The sequence below is a fragment of the Ammospiza caudacuta genome, chromosome Z (assembly GCF_027887145.1).
Source record: "Ammospiza caudacuta isolate bAmmCau1 chromosome Z, bAmmCau1.pri, whole genome shotgun sequence".
In the NCBI taxonomy this organism is placed as follows: Eukaryota; Metazoa; Chordata; class Aves; order Passeriformes; family Passerellidae; genus Ammospiza; species Ammospiza caudacuta.
Window position 1 is genome coordinate 79633852 of NC_080632.1, and position 25178 is coordinate 79659029.

Below are 25178 nucleotides of genomic sequence, written 5' to 3' on the forward strand. Positions count from 1 at the left end.
CAGCCCTGGCAAAGGCAGGGCCAGCCTGCTTGGCATGCTGTGTCACTGCTGGGAGCAATCCCTGCTGCTAGGCAGCCGAGCCTGGCGGCCGCGAGCATCCCGGTCCAGCGTCCCCCCCGGCCTGGCTCGTCATTTGATTTCTCCTAAGGGACAACTGCTGAGCAGGACTGTGTCTCCGAGCCGATCCTTTGCTGATAAGCCAGCTGCCAAGCCTCCACTGCTGAGACAAAAGAGTTTTTCTCTTCCCAGCAGGGTTTTTCTGCTGTGAATGACAGAGAAAGGGGTAAAAGTGAGCTGCCTGGCACTCCTCGTGGGCGAGAGGCTTTGGGGGCTCCTTGTTCCCCGCTGTGCTGGCAGACCATGGAGCTCTTCAGGCTGAGCCTGGGCTGCATTTGCCTCCTTCCTTGGCTTGAGGGTAAGTTTCTCCTCTTTTGGGGTAGCTGTAAAGTGGGAAGAGAGCTGCCTCCCGGGTTTTAACCTGCTTTCCTGCTGAACTGTTGCTTGGGCTGCAAAGCTTAAGAACCCACCAGCTGTAGAACAAGTGCCAACAGGCACAATCAGGGCAGCATTTAAATGGGATTGAACACAGGGGTACAGAAGAGTGAGGGACAGGCTGGCAAGGTGCTGGGATGGCTGGGCCAGGGACACCGTGGCATCATGCTGGCAGCTTTTATGAAGAGCTTTTAAGCTGCTGAGAGTAGAGGATGAATAAAACTGCTCAGGGTGGGAGGCAGGCACTAAGTGACCTCCTAAGCACTAATGTTCCTCCCGGTCCCAGCTGCTCCTTCCCAGCAGAAGTGAGTGAGCTCAGAGCATGCTAGAAGCATGGCAGAGGGTGGTGGGAAGTGCAGAAGTATTTGTTCTGCTCCTGTGGTGGTCGGCTGGGAGCGGGATGTGCTGGGGAGCTACAGAGTCTGCACTGCTCATCTCCATGGAGCAAAACTGGTAGCAGCTCATGTTGATATTCAGCTGCTTTCTGGGGTTGCTCCAATCCTGTATCCTGCCCATGTACAGGAGTATTTCAAATCCAAGCAGCCCTGGTTTGATGTGCATGGGTAGATGCAAAAAGCAGAAGTCCCTGCTTAGCATCATCCCAGAGATCTGGGGCAGTGCTACCCAGGAACAGCTTCCCAGGAATGGTGCTACCATGGTCTCACCAATCCCGTCATGGACATCAGGAGGAATCAATTTTCTTTAAAAATGGAAAAAGTCCCTGAGTTAATAAGCCTTTTTATTTTGCTGCTATGACTGAGACCTCAAGTTGAAAGTGACTTATTTATAAAAATCACTGAAGTTCTTCAAGGCTCCTTCAGTCCCTGAAGCAGCAAGAACAGCCCTGCAGTTTTACAGGTTACATGCTCAGAGCTGTTCAAGATCCATTGACCAGAGGACCACAACTATTTGGGCTGCCCAAATAGTTTATTGGGATGTTTATTCCTTAAAGACAAACCTCAGATTGGTGCCTCTGACCAGCCACTTTCCATTCCTTGCTGCACAAGCAAGCGTTCCCTGGGATGCTTTGAGAAGCTACCTTCTCAATTTGCTCTGCATCTGGATAAGAGGAGAGGTTTGTGCTCCTACAGGTTTGACTTCTGCTCCATCTACTGCTGTTTTCTGTACATCAAAAGTTGCCAATTAAAGTGAACTGAATCTCTCACTTGGTTAAGTCCCAGGCTGAGGCTATGTCTCTGTAGTGGTAGGGGGTGATGATGCACATGCATCTTTTAAAAGTTAGAGGAGATTTGGTTAGGACCTGGAGATTGTACCATGATGGCTTGCAGAGAGCAGAACAGCCTTCAGGGTGTTGCTCTTCCTTAGCCTCTAAAGTAGGAACTTGTCTGATGTTAGAATAAAGTGATTTTTTACTGCTGCCATACAACTCAATCCACATGGTTTTGTTTTACTAGTAAAGTATGGAGGATCACAGGGTATTTAATTTCCTTTCTACCGTAATGCTTTTGGTGGAAACATGATCAGCCACTGCATTACAGTCAGACCAGTAATAAAACGATAAAACCACCACTGTTTTGCAGAAAGGAATTCATCTTCCCAATGCCTGGCAATGTCCAATGAAGCTCAAAGCACAGAGCACAAACATGTTCATGCTTGGGGCTGAAATCCCACTGTGGCAGCTTTTCCCTTCCCCTCCTGAGTTTTAAGGCTGCTGGCAGGACAGTGATGCATGCTCTCAACAGACCTCTGAGGGGTTGGTTTCCTGCTGAAAACTGAAATCCTGGAATTTCCTAAGCCGGCCCTGACAGTTGCTCCTTTGGAAAGTACCTGCAAGCAGAGAGGAGGCAAAAATTACTTAGATGTCAGAAAAAAATTCTTCACCGAAAGAGTGATTGGGCAATGGAATGGGCTGCCCAGGAAGGTGGTGGAGTCACCATCCCTGGAGGTGTTTAAAAAATGACTGGATGTGGCACTCAATGCCATGGTTTAGTTGATGAGGAAGTGTTAGGTTAGGTCACTGGTTCACTCTGTGATTCTGTAAAAAGTTGTGTTAAAAATCCAGACCTAATGGTGACCTTGTGAGGCGCAATGGGCAGCGGGAAGTCAGGCACCAGCAGGATCTGTACCTACATGTACAGAAAGAAAACTGCTGAAATAAAACTGCATTTAACAGTGATCTGGACCCCCATTCACTGGGTGTGAGGCTGTGGGGGATGTGTTTGGCATCTTGGCCTGATCCTATATCTTGGGAGCCACTCTCCTCTCCCTCAAATCCATGGTAGTGCTGGCCCTGACCCCTGATGCCCTGACCTCAAAAGGCAGCCCTGAGCATTTTGCACTAAGGAGGCAGAAAGGCCAAGCTTGTACAATTCTTCCGCTCCCACTTTAACTTTTCAGCCTCCAACTATTTTTCACTTGGGGGATTTCCTGGCTGTGATGCATTTAACTCTTCAGTAGCCACCAGACCTTCTCCCTTGGCTTGTGCAGGTTGTCCCCAGCAGCAGCACACAATGCCTGGGTGCAGAACCCCTTCCTGTCCACTGCAAGCCTTCCCTTGGCACCCCTTGTCCCATCCAGGATCAGTCCTTGGCCAGTCAGACCCCCTCCATCTCCTCCAGGCCTCTCTGGATTTTGTAGGCACTCATCATATCCCCACCCCAGGGTTTTCCCCACTCATATCAGCTTCATGGTGACTTCACCAACCTCCTCTGCTTCCTATAATTTATAGATTTTTTTTTTCCATTCAAAACATTCCTTCTTTTCTTATGACTGCTCTGTTCCCTTGGAGACCTTTGCTGAGCTACTTGGTAAAAAGTGGACCTTGCAGTGATGTGGAAAGATATGAAGCCCTGTTGGTAAACCAAAATCAAGATATTCTTAAGAAAGGAGCAGTGGTTGGGAAAAAATATGGGCCAAGCCACCCCAAACTATTTGCAAATGTCTTTGATCAGGACATCACAGGCCATGCTTAGAAACAGCAGAAACTTTCCCAGTCACACTGGGATTACTGGTAACCAAGGCTTTCTCAGTGGCATTACCTTAATTAGGAACGTTGCATGGATTTTGCCCCTAATCCTACATGGAACAGCATGTCCCAAGGGTGGTCATGCTGCAGAAAAGCAGGGGCCTGTATTTGCTTGCTTTTCTATCTTATAACCAGACAGAGTGTCAGTATCATAGGACAAATGAGCTGGCATCAAGAAGCCTTGCTAGAAATTGTTTATTTTGTTCCTAAAAATATGAAGAGGCCAAAGTGTTCAAGTATGAGTCCAGGCATCTGCTTGGACTCAGTGGGTTAGGCTGGCATTTTCCAGAGATGCTGAGTCCCATCCTCAGGGAGTACACTGGATGCTCTGGTTCCCCCAGGTCAACATTCTTTAAAATGTTGGAGCTCACGGCCTTATTTGTAGGACCACTGGCAGCAAGACTTGGGATATCATTTTGTCTCCTGAGTAAAGATTCCTGGTGCCTGATGTGTGTCTCAAAGTAAAGATCCTCCATGTTTAGCTGTGGGGCACGAGCAAAGGCTGCTGGCAGTCACATAAACTGCAATGTCTGCAGGTAACAAATATGGTGATTATTTAGAAGGGAACATAAAACATCAGGCACTCCACAAAGAGCAAAACATGTATCTCCTGCTGGGTCAAACAGCAGCACTCTTCAAAGTGTAATGAAAATACCCAAAATTTGCAAATGGAGAGTCATTGCCGAGAAACGAAAAGAAAATACAACAAAGATTGTGGCATGCTTAATAATAAAACATACGAGAAAAAAACCTGGATGAGCAGCCTAGAGAGAGAATACAAAAAACTGCCAGCAGAAATTTCCAAACATTATCTGAAGCAGGAAGCTGGTGGGGGTCAGGAGGTCAGTGAATAAGTGGCACAAAGGCAAAATGGGTGAGCAAAAGTGGGGCAGTGCAGAAAGGCTGAATGGATTACTGGCTGTAGTGCTCCCTTCAGACATGGCCAGGGAGGTCATGGCAGTCACTCTCTGCAGTCTGAAGTGTTATCAGACAGAATTGGCAACAGAGGAAGTTTAAGAAGGAAAGAGAAAAATAAAGGATAAATACTCTGTGGCAAAGGATCAGCCCAAATGTCTTTTGAGTTACAGAAAACTAAAGATGACATTAAAAAATGTTTAGGGAGTCTATTAAGCCCTTATTTAAGGCAAGCTTGACACCAAAGGGCTGCATTGCAGCAATAATGCCCCTCCCTTGCACAGCCTAGGGAGACACAGGTCCTTAGGCTCCATTTCAGCATCAGGGAAGTCAGTAGAAGCACAGATTATTTACAGACAGATAAACATGAGAAAAGTCAATGCAGCTTTTGTAATGGGAATGCCTGACATCCATGATGGTATCAGTAAGAACACAAATGTGCTGAGCAGATCAAGGTCTTGTGCCAGTGTTTGCAAAAGGCTTTTGATAAGAATCTTCCACCAAGGCCCTTAAGAAACTCCATTCTCATGGAGTAGAAGAGAGACCTAACCCACAGGCTGGAACCAAGACTGGAATGAGTTGACATGATCACAGCAGTGATAGTATCAGAAGGTGCTCAGAAAGATCAGAAGGGATGAATAATGAAGTAATTAAGCTTCCTGATGCCACAAAGTAATTAAGAATAATCAAAACTTAAGTTGACATTGTGAAACTGCAGAAGGAGCTCTGATACTGATGGAGCAACAAAATGATATTTTTCTTTGAACTTCAGAGCTGAAAAAGGTAGTGTGCAAAACCATTTTACCCATAAATACCCAGTGATACTCTCTGAGTTAGTTCATACAAAGCACTGGAATGGCTGCCCAGAGGGGTTGTGGAATCTCCGTGTCCAGAGATGCTCAAACCCCACATGGATGTGTTCCTGTGTCATCACCTGCTCCAGGTGATCCTGTGTTGGCGGGATTGGACTGTTTGATCTCAGTGGTGCCTTCCAACCCCAACAAATCTGTGGTTCTGTGATTTTTGGAAGGAGGCACTGGCATCTTGCTGTCTTGAGTGAGCTATTTACTTGTCTGATTCTTACTCTTTTCCTCTATTGGCAGATGTTAATGGCCCAGTGCTGCAAACAGGATCCTGGGCTCAGCAGATGCTTTATCTGACCCAGCACAGTTGTCATATTCCCCTGTTACATTGTAATGCACATCTCATTACTTTGGAAATGGGTTTCTCTCAGTTAAGCTGAACCAAAGATGTGAGAATCCTGAATTCCACATCTTAGGTAAAAATGGTGAGGGTGGGCTGGGGCTGGGGGGACTGTATTAATCCATTTCAATTTCCTAAAGTTTAAGGGAAATTACTTAAGAGACATTTCTCCTGCCTTTAGAGGCTGGCAGAAACTCAAGCCCAAAATGCATTGAATATCTTACCTCCACCCAGCCCTCAGTAAGGTTTAAAGAGAACACGACTCACAAGTTGCCCACAGATAGCCCAGAAATTTAATTTCCATCTAGGCACATCGGCTTGGCAGGAATTGTCTGGATTGGTGGCTGCCACAGGTCCATGCAAGCCAACATCCCAGCGCAGACACGCTGCTCAGACAGTCTCAGAGCTGGTGGAGAAGCACTGTGGTTTCTGTGGCTCCTCTCCTCAGGCTGAGCAGAAAGCCCTGAGCTGTTTCTGCTTTACACAGCCCCAAGGCATTATTAATCTAGCAGAACCCTAGAATTTCCTGAGAGAAAAACATGAGAGCTCCTTTAAACTATTGTTTATACCACTGTTATTGTGTACCAGCTCCTGTTTATACTGTCACTAATCTTCTCAGGTACTGAGCCAAATACTTGTATTGGCTCAGTATTGTTTTGGTTTGTTGTGGTTGGTTTTTTTTTTCCATTTGGGAGGGGAAACTCTGCAGAAAGAGTTTAGATAAAAATCAGTGTTCTTGCCTAACATCACTTTTCTGTGTCCTCTTTATGCTTGCTCAGTACTATATGCCCATGGGGCTTTTATAATTCTGTCTCCTGGGGAAAAGAGAGAGAAAAAAGTCACTGTAAAAGCTGGGAGTTGCAATGTGTTGTTATTAAAAGATTTCTCAGAATGTCCAGAAATTTGAAACTTCTATTTCTGTCTATCTTAGGCAGAAAGTTCACCTGCAACACTGGTGGATGGTTTACCACTTAACATTTTGTTCAGGATATTCACAGGCCACACCTGATGAAGTCATACTGAAAACAGTGGCAATCCTTCAGCTAATGTGACATCCATCTAAATCACCTGAGATGTTGGGACCTGTTGCTCTTAAAAGCAACAAGCAATTACAGAAATTGCTTCAAATTGTGTGTTTGTTGTGAGACAGCTGCAATATCTCCCTCCTACTAATGAATTTTTAAAAGTGGTACTGTTGTTCCTAAGGTGCACAGACCAATGTCAGGTGTGCCAAATCCAAGATAATTTCAATACTTACATGAGCTGCCTCAGCCAAGTACTTACACACTTCTGGTGGGGTATGGTTTTATCCCTACACTGCTTTAATACCTCCAGAAGCCACTTAATGGAAAGTGTAGCCCAAGGTGGCCTAGTTGGCCCCAGATGAACAGCACAAGGGGGATTTCAACTGCTCTTTTATAAGAAAGATTTGACCTGGATAGGGGCAAAAGATCCCTCAAACTAATTCATCTGGAGGAAGGGAAGGATGGCTACCTTAAAACAACTGAAGTACTGAATTAAATACATATAGATATAGATATAGATATAGATAGCCAGATATTTTATATAATCATACAAGTTGGAAGGATGTTTTTCCTCATTAGTTACGCAACTGCTATTTTCCTCTGGCGTTGCATGCTCCTGTTTTTCAAAGAAATGTCATTCCAGGAAATTAGGAAGCTGTGGGAACTGTTTATCCAGGCATGCCCATCCAGGAAAGGACTGGTGGGTTACATCTTGCCTCCCCCAGGGTATTTGCAAAGGGATGTGTTAGTGCACAGTACTGAACCCTGCTCTGATTGTACCGCAGTAGCAGAGGGACAAGGCTTCCTCATAAGGAACACCCGGCTGGAAAAGTGCATCCGTGCCTCCCAGGAGACCGACAGCATCAGCCTGGCCAGCTGCAAGGAGCACTCCCAGCAGCAGAGGTGGGGCTGGGACCCCGACAGGGGCACCATCGTCAGCCTGCACACAGGGCGCTGCCTGTCGGCACACAGGATGCGCCAGAACGCCCTGGTCAAGCTGGAGCCCTGTGGAGACTGGGAACGCCAGGCATGGTCCTGCGGCAGGAAGGGACACTTGACTCTGCAGAGCTTGGGCTTCCACCTTGGCAGCAAGGAGGGAAGCCACAAGGTGTTTGTCTCGAGGGAGAAGGACAAGTTCAGCAGGTGGAAGACGCTAGCGGATGAAACCGTCTGTGCTGCTGCCCGGACAGCAGCTGGGAGGCCCAGCAAACCAACACAACAAGCTCTAGACACACGAGTGTGGATCTATGAAAGTAAGATGAGGTAGATTTGGTGTCAGATAACATCTAACTTTCATGTCATCCAAGCCATCTAACACCAGGCCTGCACATGTCATTGTAACTCATGTTCACTTCGGCCCCACCTGGAGAAACACCAAACAGCTCCAGCTCAACCCCACTACCTGGCACCACTGGTTTCCAGTAGTGGCTGTTCATTCTTTTCCAGAAGCATCCAAAACCTTACGTGATCAGGTCTCCAAAACCCAGCTGCACTTCTGAGGACAGGCAAATATTTTGGGTAAAATATTTCTGAATTGGTGCCCACAGCTAAAGAATAGTGGAAATTGCTTGAGCCTCCCAAGCACAAAACACCCAAGGAAGTCTCCCAAAGTCAGGCACTTTAGACTTCGAAAGAGCTTATGGTACTTTGGAATGTCTTTTTTTGGTAAAACAACTGGAGGCAGCTGAAAACTTCTTTTAAACTTATATATATTATTGAGAAGCAGTTGTATCAGAAATTATTGCAGCAGTTTCTGAAATTAAAGTTCTCTTCTGTGACACTCCAACAGTGCATCTTTCACTAATGAAATCTAGTTGTAGCCTTCATTCCATGCTCTCATTATCCTCAGTGAACCTTGCTGCTGGTGCCCAGTGTAGCCATAAAGGCACTGGTGAAGACAGCAAGTAGTGGGAGGGAGCTTAAGTGTTGCCCTCCCTTTGCATTAGGAAATGCCAGAAGATGACATCAAAAATTATTAGAAATGGGGTTTATATTGACCAATTACGGCCTTGGCCTTTGCTGAAGAGAATCCAAACTGCTTTCACCAGTATTCACTGGCCTTTGTTTTAGACTGGACCCAGAAAGGGCAAAAACCCTGGTCTTGTCACAATTTTAGGAGTTTGACATAAGGCTACCAAACACCAGGCATGGTCATTTTACCAAGATGTGGCTGTGATCATTTGTTGCATGCCCAGTGAAGCCCACTGCTGATCACTGATCGTTCATGGTCCAGTTTGTTTCCCACTTTCATTCAAGCCCTTTCTGCAAATAAAAGTGGGTTTTGGTACTTTTCTTGTAAAGTTGTGTGCAGAACTGAGACCTGAAAATCACATTCCATTCCTCCTCTCCTCCTCCCCTCCCCTTTTCTCCCACTCCAGAGACCCAAAATCACCTGGTGTGATGATTTTTTAAGTGTTTGTAATGATTTTTTAAGTGTTTGTCCACTCTGTAGGTGATGAAGTTCCCAACATTCCTCAGTGAAAATTATTTCCCTGACAGGAGGCTATTCCTTACCTTAAGGTTGATGGACCCAAAGAGATTTTGAGCTCTGTAGAAATGAGTAAAGAGAAAATGTGATGTATCTGCTTGGCATAAGCAGATGGATTATAAGTGTAACCTTTTGACACAGAGACACTGTATCTAATTTGAAATAAAATGAGATACATCAGCTGCTTTGGCTGTCATGTGTAGAGAAGGTGGTCTTTTTCCCCTCAAGCTTTTTAATTAGCCAACTAGAAGGTCAACATGTAATTACCACAATAGTTACAAGTGTTTGTTTAACATTAAGTTAAATATGGACCATACAAATTGGATACCATAATAGGCTAGTTAAATATAGGCTAGGAAATGCGTGGAACATTTAAGATATGGGAAAAAGGCATGTGAAAAGAGCATTCTCATTCCCCAAGGCAATGCTCCTGGCAACCCAGGCCTGCGTTGGAGCCAGGATCCCTAAATAAGGCTGTGAGGGTAAACACAGAGCAGCTTTTGAATCAGGCTGTGCCACTCAGTGTGTCTCACACAAAGTCAAAATTTTCCTATCAATCCCATGGTTCAGTCTACTGGAGGGAATCTCTGACTGCTCACTAACAACACCAAGTCCTATACATTTGCTCAGGCATTTCTCATCTAACTTCCACCTGATCATCAACAGACAGCTTACACTTTGGTGGGTTATCTGCTCAATAAATCACACCTGTGCAGCTGTACTGTGGGTGCTCATGCCACAGGGTGGGATGGGGTCTGGATAGGCAGCAGGGAGCCCTGAAGTCACAGTGTTCTTGGTCCTGGCATGTTGCAGCAGAAGGGTGAATTGCTGACACCAAAGTTCACACAGCCTCCCCTCCAGCAGCAGCTGTTTGCCCACACACTCTGCTCTGCAGCAGGACTGGAGGGCACAGGAAGGTGTGGAGCCTTGCAGGAGGTATGGCCTACTTACAACCCTTTGGATCCCAATTTTGTACCTGCAGTGTGTTAACAGCTGAGGTTCTTCCACTTGCCTCTTCTTCACATATCATCCTTTAACACCTGGTGTTGCACTCATACTTCTAAAACCCACTACCACATCTACCACCAGAAAACAAGCTCTGCTTTGGTTGTTGATTCCATCTTGAGAGGTTCATTTCACCTTTAAAATCTTTGACAGCTGAAAGCCTTTGGTGCACAGGAGGGGGTGATTGCTGCTGCACCACATCCTTCTCACCCTGCAGGGCAGAGAACCAAACCAGCAGGGCTGGGCTCCCCTTCCTTGCTGGGCAATGAGCATATCCAGGGTCCTGTACAAAATATAAATGATAATCACACAGATCTTTGCTTTATTTCCTTCCAAGCTAAAACCATCGATTCTTCAAAGATCGATGCTGTGGACAGAGAGTCTTCTGTGAGCTTGACCGACCCCCCTCTGGCTAACAAGTTCAACAGCACAGTGTCTCCAGCAAAGACCAAACAGGCACAGCTCCCAGCAAATGAGGGTGAGCACTTCTCTGAATGCATAAGTAAGAACAGCAGGACGGAAAGTGTGGGCAGCACTTTGAGGTTACTCAGCTATTTTCAGTGGTGGAAGAGTACCTGAGGATTTCTGAAGAATTTCCATGTGTGTCACTGAATGCTTTCACCCAACATGCTGAGGAGTCTCCCTTGGAAAGCAGTGCAGAGATACAGGCTTAACCTGGAGGCATAGCCACCCACTGTTTTAGGAGCAAAAATTATCTGTGGCTGGGGAGCACTGAGTGACAGTAAAGTTTCCTTTTCCTTTCTGGGTCCCATACAAAAGGGATTTGTGGTTACAGGGAAGCCTGATGAGGAATCTGGATCCCTGGTCCAACTGGAAGTTGCTAATCAGAGTCTTTCTGCTTCTTCCACTAGATCCATCCCACAACCACTCCAAGAAACATGGAAATCGTGGGAAAAACACTGGGGCCAGGCTTGCAGGTAGGTCCAGGGATCAGCCCAGAGGAGGAAGGGACCAGGCAGATGAAGGTTCATCAGTGCCTCTGTCCTTCCCATTGTGACAGAGATACATTTCCCTGGGGTACTGCTGAGAATGCTCAATAGGGAATGAGGGCACAAAATTACCTGTCAGAAAGGCTCTTATTAAATCTCCACAGGCCTGTGATAAAAAAATAGTAAAAACATGAAAATCAGACAGCTGCTAACAGTACTGCTTTTCCCCAGCCCTTCTTCTTTTGTATCAGAAAGATGCAGAGTGGAGAAGCATGAGATATTACTGTCTTCAACACAGGAAAGGAAAACTCTTGTGGCCACTTCAAATAGAAGGATGCTGTGCAGTATAAAAGCAGCTGTAAGATGTTGATCTTGTACACAATGCACTTTTCCTGTTATCTGGCATTTTTCAGGGACATTACAGGTGATTTTTTGTGGCAGTTGTGGCTATTGCTAACAACAGTTTGCATAAATACAGCAAATGTGATGCTTTCTCTGATACTCTTTAGGCACGAACTGGAAGACAGCCATGCTGGTCCTCAGCCCCCTGGCTTTCATACTGGGATTAATAATACTGACACTCAATGTTCACTACAACAAGTAAGTGAGAGTCAGGTTCATTGATTTTGCTATGAACAGCGTCTTAAAGAAAAACTCCAACATCTCAGAACAAAAGTCTTGGTCTTGGCACCCTTCCCCATTCCACAGCTGGTGTTGCTGATCTCAGCAGATGGGTCTGGTCACCAATGTGTCACCCTTGGGGATTTCTCCTCTCTGCCCCCCAGTTTATCCATCCCACTCAGTGACGCCCCAAATGCAGCCGCTACTGTTGGCTCCTCCTCCCCTGCACATCTTTTGCCATCCCTGAAGGAAGTGCCATTACAGTAGCTGACGTGGAGAGAAGCAACCAAGTGACAGGTGCAGTGACTCTCTTCTCTCTTCTCTTAGGAAGAAGAAGATCCTCTCTGCTCTGAAGAGTTCTCCAGCCCACAGCAGCCGAGCTGATTTACGGGAGCCGGCCCCCCTGCGCAGAGGGATCCATCCCCAGCCGTACCTGCCGCCATCCCGCTCCCCCTCCCTGAGGCGGGGAGAGATCCTCATCGAGTGGAAAGACGGGACTGTCACTCCTCTTTTTGACAACATCAATTACCAAGTGGACTAGCTGCAGAATGACAGAGCTTTTGTTCCCTCCTGTGTCACTATTCCCACCAGGAGGGCTGCCACCACAGCTATCTCCTCCCTGCCCTTGCTGTTTTGACAGGAAGCACAGTTTGGGGTTTTTTCTAAACACTTGAGTACAATCTTCTTGCACAGGACAAGGGCTGAAGCAAGCAGAGTAGATTGTTTGGTTTGTATAAGCACATGCTGCTTAGCAATTTCAGAACTGCTTTAACCCATAAGAAACCCCAGGTTTCCCTAAATGAAGCTGGGACTACTGCCAGCTGCAACTGCCCATGGAATCAATTAAGTTATTAAGCATATAAAAAAGCGAATCTTTGAAGACAAGACAAAAGGTAAAAAGCAAAAGTCCTGATGATCCTTAAATTGTTTTTAAGATAAAACTAGCTGCCAATAGACACAGAAGACCATCAGTTACATTGTTAGTGTGAGAATGTAATTAATAAGCACTGCCTTCTATAAAATCTCTTCCAGGTATCTGCCAAAATATTCATCCCCACTAAGTTGTCAATTAAGTAACAGCAAGTCATTTTTCTAACTTAAAAGGTAGCACTCCACTGTCCTCTCTGCATCACTGCAAGAGCCTGCTGAGAGCATGTGTCTCTCAAAACTTTTCCATATTTAGGATGTACTAAACCTTATTATAACACACATCCTCTTTTATTATATAGACTGGCAAGAAATGTCAGTCATGCTTGTTGGGGATATTGCATATAGAGCCACTTTATTCCAGCTCCAGTCTCTGATGTCCTATAATCATATGGAATAGTCAATGAATAGATACACTGCTCCACCAGAGCAGTAATACAGTTCTTTTTCTTTTAGATAGGAGTAAGACATTGTTTTCAGCCTTTACACTTCTTGTTTGAGCAAAATTACCTGCAGCTATCACACGCAATCCTGATCTTTTTTCAGTGAAATCTGCAATGTCTTAGTGCTTTCCTAATATTCATGAATGTATGCTTTCTTTCTCTCCGATTCTGAGATGATGTAATCATGGCTGTAAGTCAAGAGTTATGCGGAGAAAGAAACAATAACACCAGGAAATTACAAGTATGAGCTGTGTCAGTGCATTTGTTCAGTAGAGCAAGGGAAACGGCATCCTCACGTCTCTTACTTGAGCAACGCCTTTCACTTGACCTAAATTAAGCTGTTCTGCTATTTCAGTGTAGCCTGGATTTCTCTTGAGTTTTATTTAACCTACAGCAGAAGCAAGGTCTCTCCAGGGAATTTAAAATCTCTGGGGTTTTTTAATAATCTTAAAATCTCTGGTTGTTTGTTTGTTTTTGAGGGTTTTTTAAAATTATTTTTCTTTTTAAATGGTAAAAAGTCCACTGTCATAAGATATTATTATAACCGAAAACTTTACTGGTCTTAAAAAAAAAAAAAAAAAAAAAACACCAAGCCCTGTTGTTTTAGGGCATAAATATCATAGAGGTTGGAAATAAATATCTTTGCCAAGCAGATTATTCCATAATTATTTACTGGAGGGTTTCCCAGATGCTCCTTGGGAAAATATTTTACTATTAGACATGGGCAGAGGCAGAACTCTTTCTTCACCAGCAAGCAGCAAGAATCAGAGCTAAATTCTGACTTTCCAACATTTCTACTTTAAATGAAACTCAAGACTCTGGGATCAAAAAATGTTTAAGAATCATTTTACTTGCAAAATTTGTGGGAATACATTCTGTACATAAATCACTTAAAATGCAAACACAGTGCCTTACCCATGATCACAGTTACACCCCTTGGAATTTTGTCCAAGGAGCACATCACCTTACAGTGCACAGCACTGGTCACCCTCCAAAACCTTGACAGGCTTGGGGAGCACTATGTGAGCAGTGCCATTAAAAAGGAAATACTGGCTTGGAGCTGAGCTAATCTGTTTTCCAAAGCATCAACTGCCTGCGTTGATTACTGCTGAATGGGCAGAACCGATGACTTGTTAATGACTCTCTAACTCCAGCTAAATATGCTAATCTTGCTCATAAACAGGAGGCAGCAACACCATTGTTTACACAGCACTGATTAAATGGTAGCTCAAACAATAATGAAAAACCAAGACTGAGGCTGCACAGGCTTTTAACTCTTCTCTCCCACTCTCACTGGTTGTTACACTCTCTGCCACCTCCTGAGTGGAACACTTCTGAGGAAGTGTTCATAATCAAAATAAACCCTGACTGTAATGCGGACGAGCACTGGAGTTTTTAATGTGTATATATACACAGATATTTATATATAAAAGCCTCCTTATAGTGCATCCCCTTTTTTGAAAATATAAATATATGCAATTTTAAATAACTCCACTGGAAGATAATGGAGTGACATGCAAGACACTCCTGTCACACTGGTACCAACATTAGTAATGTCTGCTACCCCAAAAGATGAGTGGGTGCAGCTATAGCAGTACTGATGGTATGGAACAGACATAAAATTGCACATAAGCTTGAATATCCTGTGCAGAAAGTGGATTAAATACCCTTTCCCAACCCCATGGGAAATCTACGGCTAAGGTGGCTGTTAAAGATCAAAAAATTAAAATAAAGAGGCAAAAGAAGTTCAATTTACCACTTAAATACTGCACCCAATCATTTACTAAGACTGTCTGGATGGAAAATGTTCTCACAACAGTATACATTATGGATGTACATAAATTCATGATACATAAAAAAAAAGATCTGAAATGATCTGACAAGTTATCACTGCATATCACTGGAAGAGTTGGGAATAGAACTACTGCTTCCTCATTTGAAATTCAAGGTATGACTTCTGCAGTAAGCTTTTGTTATTAAAAATCCCCATATGCTCATTTTCTCAACTCTCTAGCTTTACATCAGCAAGTCAAGATGTATCAAGTGTTTGATTTTTCAAAAAGACCTGTGGTTGTTCAGCACTTCAAGGAAGAAAAAGAAAGGGGGAAAAAAAAGAAAAAGAAAAGGAGACAGAGACAGAGGAAGTCTTTTGTTAGCTCTGGGCTTCAATTCAGACATCTCTGGCTTAGGGTTCAATCAGACTATATTTTTTTATGCTAGCTAGGAGAGACAAAAGCACATTTGCTTTAAAAGCTCCTTGTATCCTCACTGAATTTCTACAGGAAAAAAAAAAAAAAAAGAAATCTACATTTCTGCAGCCATATAATTTTTCCTTCAGTTTAAGACATAAGAAGCACACCTGTCTCCTCAAGAAATCCCCTTATACTTCACAAAACCACTTATTCTCTGGAGCACAGAAACTGATGCACTTCCTTCAGCATTGCTTGCATGTCCTCATATTCTGCAAATTTGCAGGCATCCTCCAGCTTCAGCCACTGGAAAGCTTGGTGCTCCTCTGACAGCTTGATTTCTGTGTTGCAGTCCTTCATTTCTGCCAGCCAGTACACGACGGTCTTGGGCTTGCCGTGGACAGGGTAGTGCAGCTCCTTCTTGTAGCCCTCGATGAGGGTGAGCTGGCTGGCCTGCAGGCCTGCCTCCTCTTGCGTTTCCCGGAAGGCTGTCTGCAGGTCATCCTCCCCAGGGTCCACGTGGCCTGCCAAGAGGGCGGAAAAGTAAATCTCCGGGAAGGAAACTCACGTTGTGCTTTAATCAGGAAACTCCGGGAGGCAGAGATGAGAGTACATGGTGTCTGACACAGGATGAGATGGAAATTGGAAAAAAGAGATTGCTTTTCCAGGTCTTATGTCTTGATTTATCTTTGTCTTGTGGCTTTTAGGGTCACTGTTTATCCCTCACCTCCTGAAACTTCCATCAGCCTCTCAGCATCAGACATTTTTTCTTCCCACTCCTCCCCTCCACTTCTGGAGTACCCTACACCCATAAAGATCCACCTTGGATTATACTGAGGACTGAGTCCCTCATTTTTCCTTCATCCAGTTAGAGCAGAGACAGGTCATCTGAGACTCTTAATCCCCTCTCAACCATGTCCTCTCACATAAGCTTAAGGCTCAATTCTGTAAAACTCTTACTTGTGCCAACAGTCCAGAAACAATGGGACCAGGCACAGATGTGTACCATTTAAAAAGTGCATTTCTTTTATGCAGCCAGGGTTTTTTTTCTCCTCCATACTCCCCTCTGAAACAAGCAACAGGTCTAAAAGCCAGTCCTTTCAACAGCTGGGTAGTTCTCCTAGGATACACCATTTATTTGACATTGCTCAGAATGAGAGGTGCCACTACAAACAAAGGATAAATATAACACATCCCCAGCCATTTGTACTTTTGTTGAGAAATGTCAGATTTGGTTTTCTCATGAAAGCTCCAGAACATAAATAGAACAAGCCAAGCAATACCTCAAAAAAGCAACACAGCAGGAGCTGGGACATTTTGGGAGGTAAAAAAGTTTAAGCTCTGTTTTGTCCCTGGTGTCAGTCTATTTTCTATGTAGCTGGCTCCAAATAGCTATAATTTCATTGCAGAGATGAACTGTTCCTCAGGTCTCAGATACTCAAAGTGCCCTTTCAGTACCACAACTGGGGTATGTAGGAAGTTTGCTTTGCCTTTGCAACAGCTCCCACTCACTTCCTTGCCTGTGTATCAAAAGCGTGAACATCTCTTACAACAAGACATCACCTCAGATATAAAATGCACTTTTCTTTCAAGCAGTCACTGTGCAGAAAACAGCATTTGATACCTGTTGATAACCTCAGGTCTAAGCTCAGTAAGTTGCCACGTTTGTGCAGTACAGTCTACCTGCAGAGCAGAAAAAGGACTGCAGGCAGCACCTCACACACCACAGCTTTCAGATCCTTTCAGATCCTCCCACCCGTTCCCACTGGTGCAGCTCTAATAGACTGAGAAGGAAAATGAACCCTACATCCCCTTCCCATCAGCCTCAGCTAGTGCCAAGTCACAGTCCTAGGGGCAGAGATAAGGCTGATGAGGTTCTTGTGAGGGGATCCAAGCAAGTCCAGTTTAATCCCATAAGAGTTGTAGCAGCTTAGAGAACTTTTAAAATAACAAGGTACAGCTGCAGCTGTAAACTGCCTTTTGTGTGTGCTTTGAGACACTTCTTCTTCTGGCTCCTGCCCTATGGAATCTGTGTCAACATCACATACAGGTTACCACACTGCACATCCCAGGGTTACCTTGGAAGACCATTCCTATCACAGATATTATAAAATGGAATACCTTCTCCTCAATAAATTCCCCCAAATCAATACCAAGCCTCAATTACAGGCCACCATCACATTGGGGTCTTTGATCTCTAAAACCTGAAGTGGTGTGTTGAGGGAGGTGATTCTCCCCCTCTGCTCTGGTGTGACCCCACCTGCAGTGCTGCATCCACCTGGAGCCCTCAGCAAGGGAGGGACATGGACCTGCAGGCCTGAGTTCAGAGGAAGCCATGAATACAATCAGGGAGTGGAGCACTGCTGGATGAGAGAGTTGAGGCTGCTCAGTCTGGAGAAGAGAAGACTCTGGGGAGACCTCAGAGCCCCTTCCAGTGCCTAAAGGGTGGTGGTTTAGGAGAAAATTGGGGACAGACTTTTGGAAAGGGCCTGGAGTGACAGGAGAAGGGCTCCTGCTTTTCATTTAGGAGAGGGCAGACTCAGACTACAGACAAGGAAGACTTGCTTTTACTGTGAGGGTGGTGAAATACTGGCACAAGTTTCCCAGAGAAGCAGTGAGTGCCTCATCCCTGGAAACATCCAGGTGGGATGGGACTCCAGCAACCTGCTCTAGTTGAGGATGCTCCTGCCCACTGGTGGGGGCTTGGACTAGACAACCTTTAAGAGTCCCTCCCAACCTACACTACTCCATGATCCCAGGTGTGTGAGATGTATGCTTATGAGACAATTAGCTCCCTACCAAAACTCCTACAAGTAATTTAAATCACTTGTACAGAATTACTGTGTTCCCAGGGAGCCTTCCACAAGGGTTTCTTCTCACAACAATCAATCATGTTCCAGCAGATGTTTTTTTAGCTTTCCTCTACGCTGCAAACTCAATTCTCTTAGGCTCTTGGTGGAGTAGACAAAGAGGGAGGTTTGGAAAGTTTTGTTCTTTCCCTCAATAGGAGAGCCTAGCTGACACTGTAAAAACATTTTTTTTCCTTCAATTTGCAAGTTCTTGTTTATAAATTGCTGCACCATGCTTTGAAAGTGACACATTTTACAAAATAAGAAGCAAAAACTATCAGGGAAAAAAATCTCAGGTGGGGAAAAACAGCAAGAAAATCTCTAGGGAACCTGAAGCACTTTTGTGCTGCACTTTTCCTGGTACCAGGGCTGTGACTGCATACTACCAAACACTGGCTCTGTGACATGCCTTTATGGAGGAGGTGCTGCTCTGTCCTGGGACACAGGGCTTGTTTTCTGCTCTGAGGCCTCACTGATGACCAAAAATGGCTGGTAAGGTGAATTCTCCTATCTGTCCCTTTCATCTCTATTGCATTAGGCAAGTGATCTTCATCAATGATCTCCTGCATCTGCTCAGAAAGGTGTATTAAAGTGTTCTATTACAGATTTCAGTTTGTCTTCCTGCTGACTGTGATCAGACGTGGGTCAAACAATCCTGCACTGGCCACACTGCAGGTGCCTGGCAAAGGGTGAGACCCAAGACAAGAGTGAACCTCCCCTCATTACCTCGCTCCAGTCCTGTGCACACCTTCCCAGAAACACCAGACACCTGAGGAGCTGGGCTGGGTGACAGTCCCTGCCCCAACCCAAATAATTTGTGCCCAACGCTTGGTACAGCCACAACCTGCAGAGGGTTTCAGCCTCAGAACTGCTCCCTCAGCTGTGCCAGGAGCACCATCACACAAACAGCACAGCCAGCAGCTTCTCCCAGGTGGCGACTGCCCCTCTAAACTGACCTCAGCCAAAATCCTCTCTGCAGCCTGACACCAGTGACCCAGCCAGCAGTGTCACCAGAACAGAAATCACCTTTGGGCGGGGTCCAGTGGTGGCTCCCGTAGGATGTCTGCAGCAGGAGGTACTCGATGCTGTCAGTGACCTTAGAGGACGGTGCTGGCTGCAGCCTCCTGAAGATGATCAAGCCACAAGCTCTCACAGCCATTCCCCTCTGCCAGCTGCACCAGGAGCTGCGGAAAAGCACAAAACACGGGGCTCAAACAGAGCAGCTCTATTCAGCCAGCAAACAGATCTCAGCACAGCAAAAAAGTTGTCCACCCTTGGAAGTTACTACAGAATTTAATTGCATATTATTAGCCACCTTTGAACTGCAAAAAAATTTACTTTGTTATCGAGAAGCATGAAAAATGACCTGCATGTCATGTCTTTGCTGCTGACAAATTACAAACCACATTGCAGGGAGGGGAACAAAATTACAAAGCAAAAGGAAAGCCACAGATTAACACTCTGAAACTTTTCCACTGCAAAACTGCACAGGCCCTGCACAGAGGTAATACCTCACAATTACTGGAACTGGCATATGGAAATGATTGCTCTGGACAGTTTCCCTGGAGCACAGGACTCAGAATATCAGGGCAAAGCTGAGAAAATGAATGACAAAGGACAGGCTCTCTGCTGTCTCACCTAGACATAAGGCTGTCATACAAAACTACAAGTTTCTTAGCATGCCTTTTAAGCACTGGTTTGATGTAAACAAAAGGAATACACGTCTTAAGTGATAAATATTGTCAGCAATAAGCTAAGCAGACAGCATGAGTAGTCCTATAGAGAAAAAGAAGCAATGGACATGAGTAAGCCATGCTACAAATTTGGCAGATTCCCAGTTATGGGAAAAGCTTTGCATTCTGACAGAGACGCACAGATCAGTACATAACTTTACAGAACACTGTATTTTCCTCAAGAAAATGTCAAGGGCGGGTTTGTGAGTCCTCCAGCTCCCAACACGGGAAACCAGAGCACGGAGCCCTCCGCCACCAACCCCGCCCCGGGGCGACGCTGATCTTCTCTGGTCAGCCACTTCAACCGCTTCCTTTAGCTCCTGCCTACTTCCTTCGGTTCAGCGACCACAAGGACAACACCCCTCTGCGGCCCCCGCGGCACCAGCACCACCTCCCGTGCGCGCCAGGAAGGACAAGGACAAATCCCCGCGGGCCCCTCCGCCGGCGCCTGGCCCCGCTGCCCTGCCCGCTCCTCGCTGCCCGCAGAGGGTCCCCCCTGTGCCCGGGGATGGGGACACCGGGACCCCGGGCATGGGGACAGCGGGACCGGGCACACGTGTCACCCCCACAGCGGCCACCATGGACCCCCGCCCTCACCTCTGCTTCCGGGTCCGGCAGCGGGCGGGAGCCAGCGCACGATTGGCGTCAGCATTAACCAATCGCAGCTTCAGCGCCTCTGCCGGTAGCCACTCCTTTCTCGTCCCGCCCCCCAGCCTTCCCTTAGCCCCCGCCCCCGTACCCGAGAAGTCCTCGGATTGGCCTCTCGCGGCCGGGAGGTGCCCTACCCGCCTCTCTCCCCTCTCGCTATTGGCTGGCTGTGCGCGCGAGGCTGCGCGCGGGCGTTTGAAGCGGGAAAAGCGTTGTTGCCATGGAGACGCGGCTTAATGGCCGCCGCCGAGCGGCGCCGCGGCCGGTGAGTGAGGGGGGACCCCAGCCCTGAGGGGACGGGGACAGCTGGGGCAGGGAGGACTCTAGGGACATCGCCCTGACCGGCCCCACCGGGCTCTAGACGGGGGAAAAGCCGTGGTGGGACAGCTCCGAGAAGGATGAGACGTGTCCCCCCTTCAGGCACGCGGTGCAAGCCCGGACGCGTGGCGGTTTGTTTAGCTACTTTTTTATAATTACAAAATATTTTTCAATTTTGCATTTGATATATTTTACAGATAACACATAGCTTATACACCATGTAAAATATGTAAGTGGAATTAAGAATACATATTTATATACATTATGTAAAATATTAAAAATACTTAATTGCTACTTAAAATACGTTTTTAATATATTTTACATAAAATATATGAAATATATTTTTTTATGTTTGTATGATTAAAAACTTAAGTAAAACTTTGAAATTATAAAAGAAACCGTGAGGGGCAGTTGGTGGACCCTGCTGGGAGGACGAGCTCAGGCACGGTTTTCAGATAATTGGCACCGTGCCATAACTCGTGGGTTATTTTCTCGGCACGTGGTTGAATATTGGACACTTCCAATAGTCAGTATCCCAATATTGGACGCTTCCCCTTCCCCGTGCAGCTGTTCCTGGCAGCTGTCGGGATCAGCTGCAGGATGGGGCCTCTTCTGCTGAGGTCACCAGGCTATAATTAGTATGGAGAGGGGAATAAAATACTCTGACATGCTTTGTGGGGAAGCAAAAAAATCTCCAATATTTGTTTGTTTGTCAGCCACTTTTAATGACGTTAATTAGTATGGATAGAGCAACACAATACTCTGAAGTGCTTTCTGGGGAAACAAAATAATCCCCAATATTTAGTTGTTTGTAAGGTGGTTTTAATGACATTAATTGTTTTATTAACTTCCTCAAGGTATGTCAGTGGCAAAGGAAACCCCCGTTTCTTACTTGTTGCTGCAATCAGCAGACCTGTGTCAAGGTCCAGCTGTAAAATAGCTTTTAAAACAATTTAGCATTAAAACCCTTCCCTCCCCTCCAGTTACTATTGCTGTGTTGAAGCTGTTAGTGGTTATCTATTGGCAGTGTCCAGCTTCAGAACAGCTGAAGGCTGAACAGCAGTGGAATGTTTAATGCCGTGTTGTTTACGTGCAGGGTGGAGTAATCCTATGATCTTCCAAAGGCATCTGCTGCAACGTCAACCACAGCTTCACAGATCCCCACCTTTTGCATTAAAATAAAGTTTTAGGCTCATTTTACAAAACAGATTATCTCTTATTGTGGAGCTTAAGAAAGTGCAGCTTCCTGTTCTTCACAGGAATGCCCTAATTCCCAAGGAATGGGGACAGAATGATTAAAGGTAAAGCATTTTGTGTGTGCTCTGGGAAAGCAAATTAGCCATTCACTTCTGGAGGGTTAAATCAGATTTGGCTTTGGATCACCTTAAAAAAAAAAGAGCTTAATGTTCAAATGAATAAGGAATGAAGATGGATGGGTAGTGACAAGAATTAATGCCTTTCCCTTTTCCCTATTCATTCTTTGCTTCTGCATTTCAAGAAATCTGCAAATCTTTGGCAGAAGAATTTGAATGAGCAGAAGCTGTGATAAAGTGCTGAAGTCTTTTTTTAGATAAAATGGTTGCAAGTAATGAGTTCAGTGTGCTGCTGTAGCTGCTATCAGGAGAAAACATCCAGCTGCTACACACATTTACAAACTTTTAAAACTCTTAAGTTTTATTTTTAATAAGATACTTGTAGAGGACAATGGTTTACACAGAAAACAAGGTAGTGTTTATGGTTTGTATGCTGATTAACAATTTCTGTGTTCATCAAATAGTCTTGAAAATCTTGACTAATAAAATTATTTCATAATCAGGCCAGGTTTTATGATTCAGAGTGATTACCTTAGCCCATTTGCAGGACAAAATGTATCATTTGCATTTGTTGGATTGTCATGTAAGATTTCTTCACTTTATTCCCTAATTTAAAGAACAGATATAATGACATTTATGTTCTCTCTCAGTGGTGACATCAGGAAATCATCTAAATCTAAAATTGTCACTCTAAATAATCTGAAATTGTCAGGTCAATTTGAGTGGGATAACAGGACCTGTGAGAGTTACTCAAATGAATGGGGTCCTGAGATCTTTAATAAATCAGAAGTTAATAATGATCAAGCTATAGTGGTTCTAGGCTGCTTTATTCTTAAAATAATTTCTATGGGTCTTTAACATAATTTATTTTATACACAGTGATTGACACTCACCAAGCACCTTCGAAGACCTTTCCTCCACCTTGAGAAGTGCATTGAGAAGGAAAAGATCTTGTGAAAGAGGTAATTAATAATTAAAACAATTTAAAAACAGAGAGTCAGCTCCTAGAGCATAATTTTGTTGTAAGTTAATTTCCTATAGGACAGAAAAATGCAACCACTCCTTTTTGTTATTTACACCCGACTTTTCTGTTTTCCATCAGCTTTATGATCAGTGAAAATAATGGCCAGTGAAAAAAACCCTCTAATACTGAAGCTGAGAAAGAGTTCTCTTATGACAAACTGCAATCTAATTCTGTGGCTAAGCTGGTTCCTTTTATATGTAATTCTAATGCTTTTTTACAATAAACACTCACACATTACCAGCATCTGGAAGGCTTTTAAGATCTTTTTAAAACATCTTGGCATACGAAACAAGTGGTAGAGAACTCGTGTTTGCCACACAGAGGTGTCAGGCTGGGTGCATGTGGAGAATTATACCTCCACACTCACCTCTTTCTCAAAATATGTTATATTCAACTATTTCAAGAAGTCCTAGTCTTTCATGCCAACCTGTATTCAGTGAAGCTACCCGTATCTTTGTGGGGAACAAGGCCTAGGTTTTGATATGAGGATACCACACTGAAGAATGGTATGTTTTTCTGCCTCATGACGTGTTATTCTCATGGGTGAACAAACAAATAACTGAGGAAATGCTGGCTGTTGCGAGACTGCAAGTCTTCTGTCTTTTCTTTTGCCAGAAGATGGCATTAGCAATTTAGGATTCTTGAAAACTTCCTCTTAGTTTTCACAAAGCCTGTTTATTTTGATGAGTTGTTTGCCAGTTAGTAAAAGCATCTTCAGACACAAAGGTCTCTCATCTAGGGTTGGATGAATAAAAGTATTTTATCAATAAGAAGAAAGATATGCCTTTTTTTTAGAGCATCAGTGATTGAAAGGTGAGAAGAGTTTTACTGGTAATTGCAGTTTTCCCTGAGTTCTTTCATGTTTGAACCACACAAAATCTTTTAGCAACTGTTTCAAAGTGATCAAAAATGCTGATTTTCTCATTATGCCAACACCTAATTTTTTTTCCTGTGGTTAATTAATTTATTCCTCCTTTATTAGTGAACAGGTTTTTTTTCCCCTTGCTTGTGAAATTCCTGTCCTGTCAAAAAGGAGTTGGTGGAGTTATCCCTGAAACCACTCAGATCCAGTAAGATTTATTCTATCTGGAAAGGCAGATCTCAAGTCTCATTAAGAGGCCAGGTCTCATTAAGAAACCATTTAGTTGCTTTCACATGGCAGAGAGCCTTAGCTAATTAGCCACAGAAGCTGCTTACATTGCTCTTTTAGGTTCTGCAGTACCTACATTACTTGGATTTTCCTAATGCCAAGAATTCTTCTGACTTGTCATTCCATATAATGACAACCTGTTTTTTCTAGCTGTTTAAGTATATTTTGTTTCATTTTTAATTAGAACCTTGACCTTCAAATTTGTAATTCTCTTCCCTTGTCTGCTGTTCCTTTTTTAGAAAGCGTCTCCATTGTTTTCCTTTTTATTCTTTTTTCTCTCTCCTGTGTTCACCATTATAATTTGAACAGAGGTTATTACTGAATTAGTGTCTTTGGACAATCTGTATTTAATATAAGAATATATAGGAGATGTAGGTGTAATCTAGGATACAGATAGAGAGTAGACAAAGTAAATTTATTTGATTATTTTTGCCTTTAACAGATTCTCAACATTTTTGAGATTGGTATTTTGGTCTTGAATTCTAGTTGCTCCTTTCATCAGAAGCTTCCCATGGCAGTGCATATAGAGACTTGCACAGCACCTGTACTGGTTTTACATCTAAAGCTACCTTATGTAAGAAAGGGAATTTTTCCAAAATGTATTTAATTTAAGTCTCAGGTTCCTGTGTGTTTTTATATGTTAGAGAAGTTTGGCAAGTGGAGAATACTTGTGAAACCCTTGCACACACGTGGTGTTTAGTCTCCCTGATCTCTGTTTGCTGTCCTCTCTGTCAGTTTTGACTTCCACCTTCCAGGATCTATCAGTCTCAGCAGTGACTCTACCTCAGGATTCAGAATCACGTTATCTACAGATTAAATAAATTCACTTACTTGTGAATTTTTGGGTCATGTAGTTCATTGTTGTTGAATCTCATAATTTTACCTAAAGCATGGACTGT

At 44.4% G+C, this 25178-nt stretch overlaps 2 protein-coding genes across 3 annotated transcripts; one reads left to right on the plus strand and one right to left on the minus strand.

Annotated features, from left to right (window-relative positions):
• The first annotated feature begins 213 nt into the window (after window positions 1–213).
• Window positions 214–13572, plus strand: LOC131571084 (uncharacterized). 2 transcript variants are annotated; one of them, XM_058823640.1, is made up of 6 exons: window positions 214–415; window positions 7407–7874; window positions 10452–10592; window positions 10987–11052; window positions 11574–11664; window positions 12013–13572. In XM_058823640.1, the coding sequence occupies exons 1-6, from the start codon at window positions 361–363 to the stop codon at window positions 12224–12226; spliced, it is 1035 nt and encodes a 344-aa protein (XP_058679623.1). In that variant the 5' UTR covers window positions 214–360; the 3' UTR covers window positions 12227–13572. The 2 variants fall into 2 exon arrangements, with proteins under 2 accessions (XP_058679623.1, XP_058679624.1); XM_058823641.1 differs by having other exon boundaries at window positions 340–415; window positions 7410–7874.
• A 307-nt stretch (window positions 13573–13879) lies between these two features.
• On the minus strand, window positions 13880–20447 carry NUDT2 (nudix hydrolase 2). Its single transcript, XM_058823643.1, has 3 exons — window positions 20424–20447; window positions 19120–19277; window positions 13880–15768 (listed from the first exon to the last, which is right to left on the minus strand). Exons 2-3 carry the CDS (start codon window positions 19250–19252, stop codon window positions 15455–15457), a joined length of 447 nt encoding a protein of 148 aa, XP_058679626.1. The 5' UTR covers window positions 19253–19277; window positions 20424–20447; the 3' UTR covers window positions 13880–15454.
• Between the last annotated feature and the right edge of the window lie 4731 nt (window positions 20448–25178).

Coding starts and splice junctions, on each gene's coding strand:
- LOC131571084 (XM_058823640.1), top strand. CDS start 361: ATGGAGCTCTTCAGGCTGAGCCTGGGCTGCATTTGCCTCCTTCCTTGG. Junction 416..7,406: donor CCTCCTTCCTTGGCTTGAGG/GTAAGTTTCTCC, acceptor ATTGTACCGCAG/TAGCAGAGGGACAAGGCTTC. Junction 11,053..11,573: donor CACTGGGGCCAGGCTTGCAG/GTAGGTCCAGGG, acceptor GATACTCTTTAG/GCACGAACTGGAAGACAGCC.
- NUDT2 (XM_058823643.1), bottom strand. CDS start 19,252: ATGGCTGTGAGAGCTTGTGGCTTGATCATCTTCAGGAGGCTGCAGCCA. Junction 15,769..19,119: donor CCACTGGACCCCGCCCAAAG/GTGATTTCTGTT, acceptor CCCTCTTGGCAG/GCCACGTGGACCCTGGGGAG.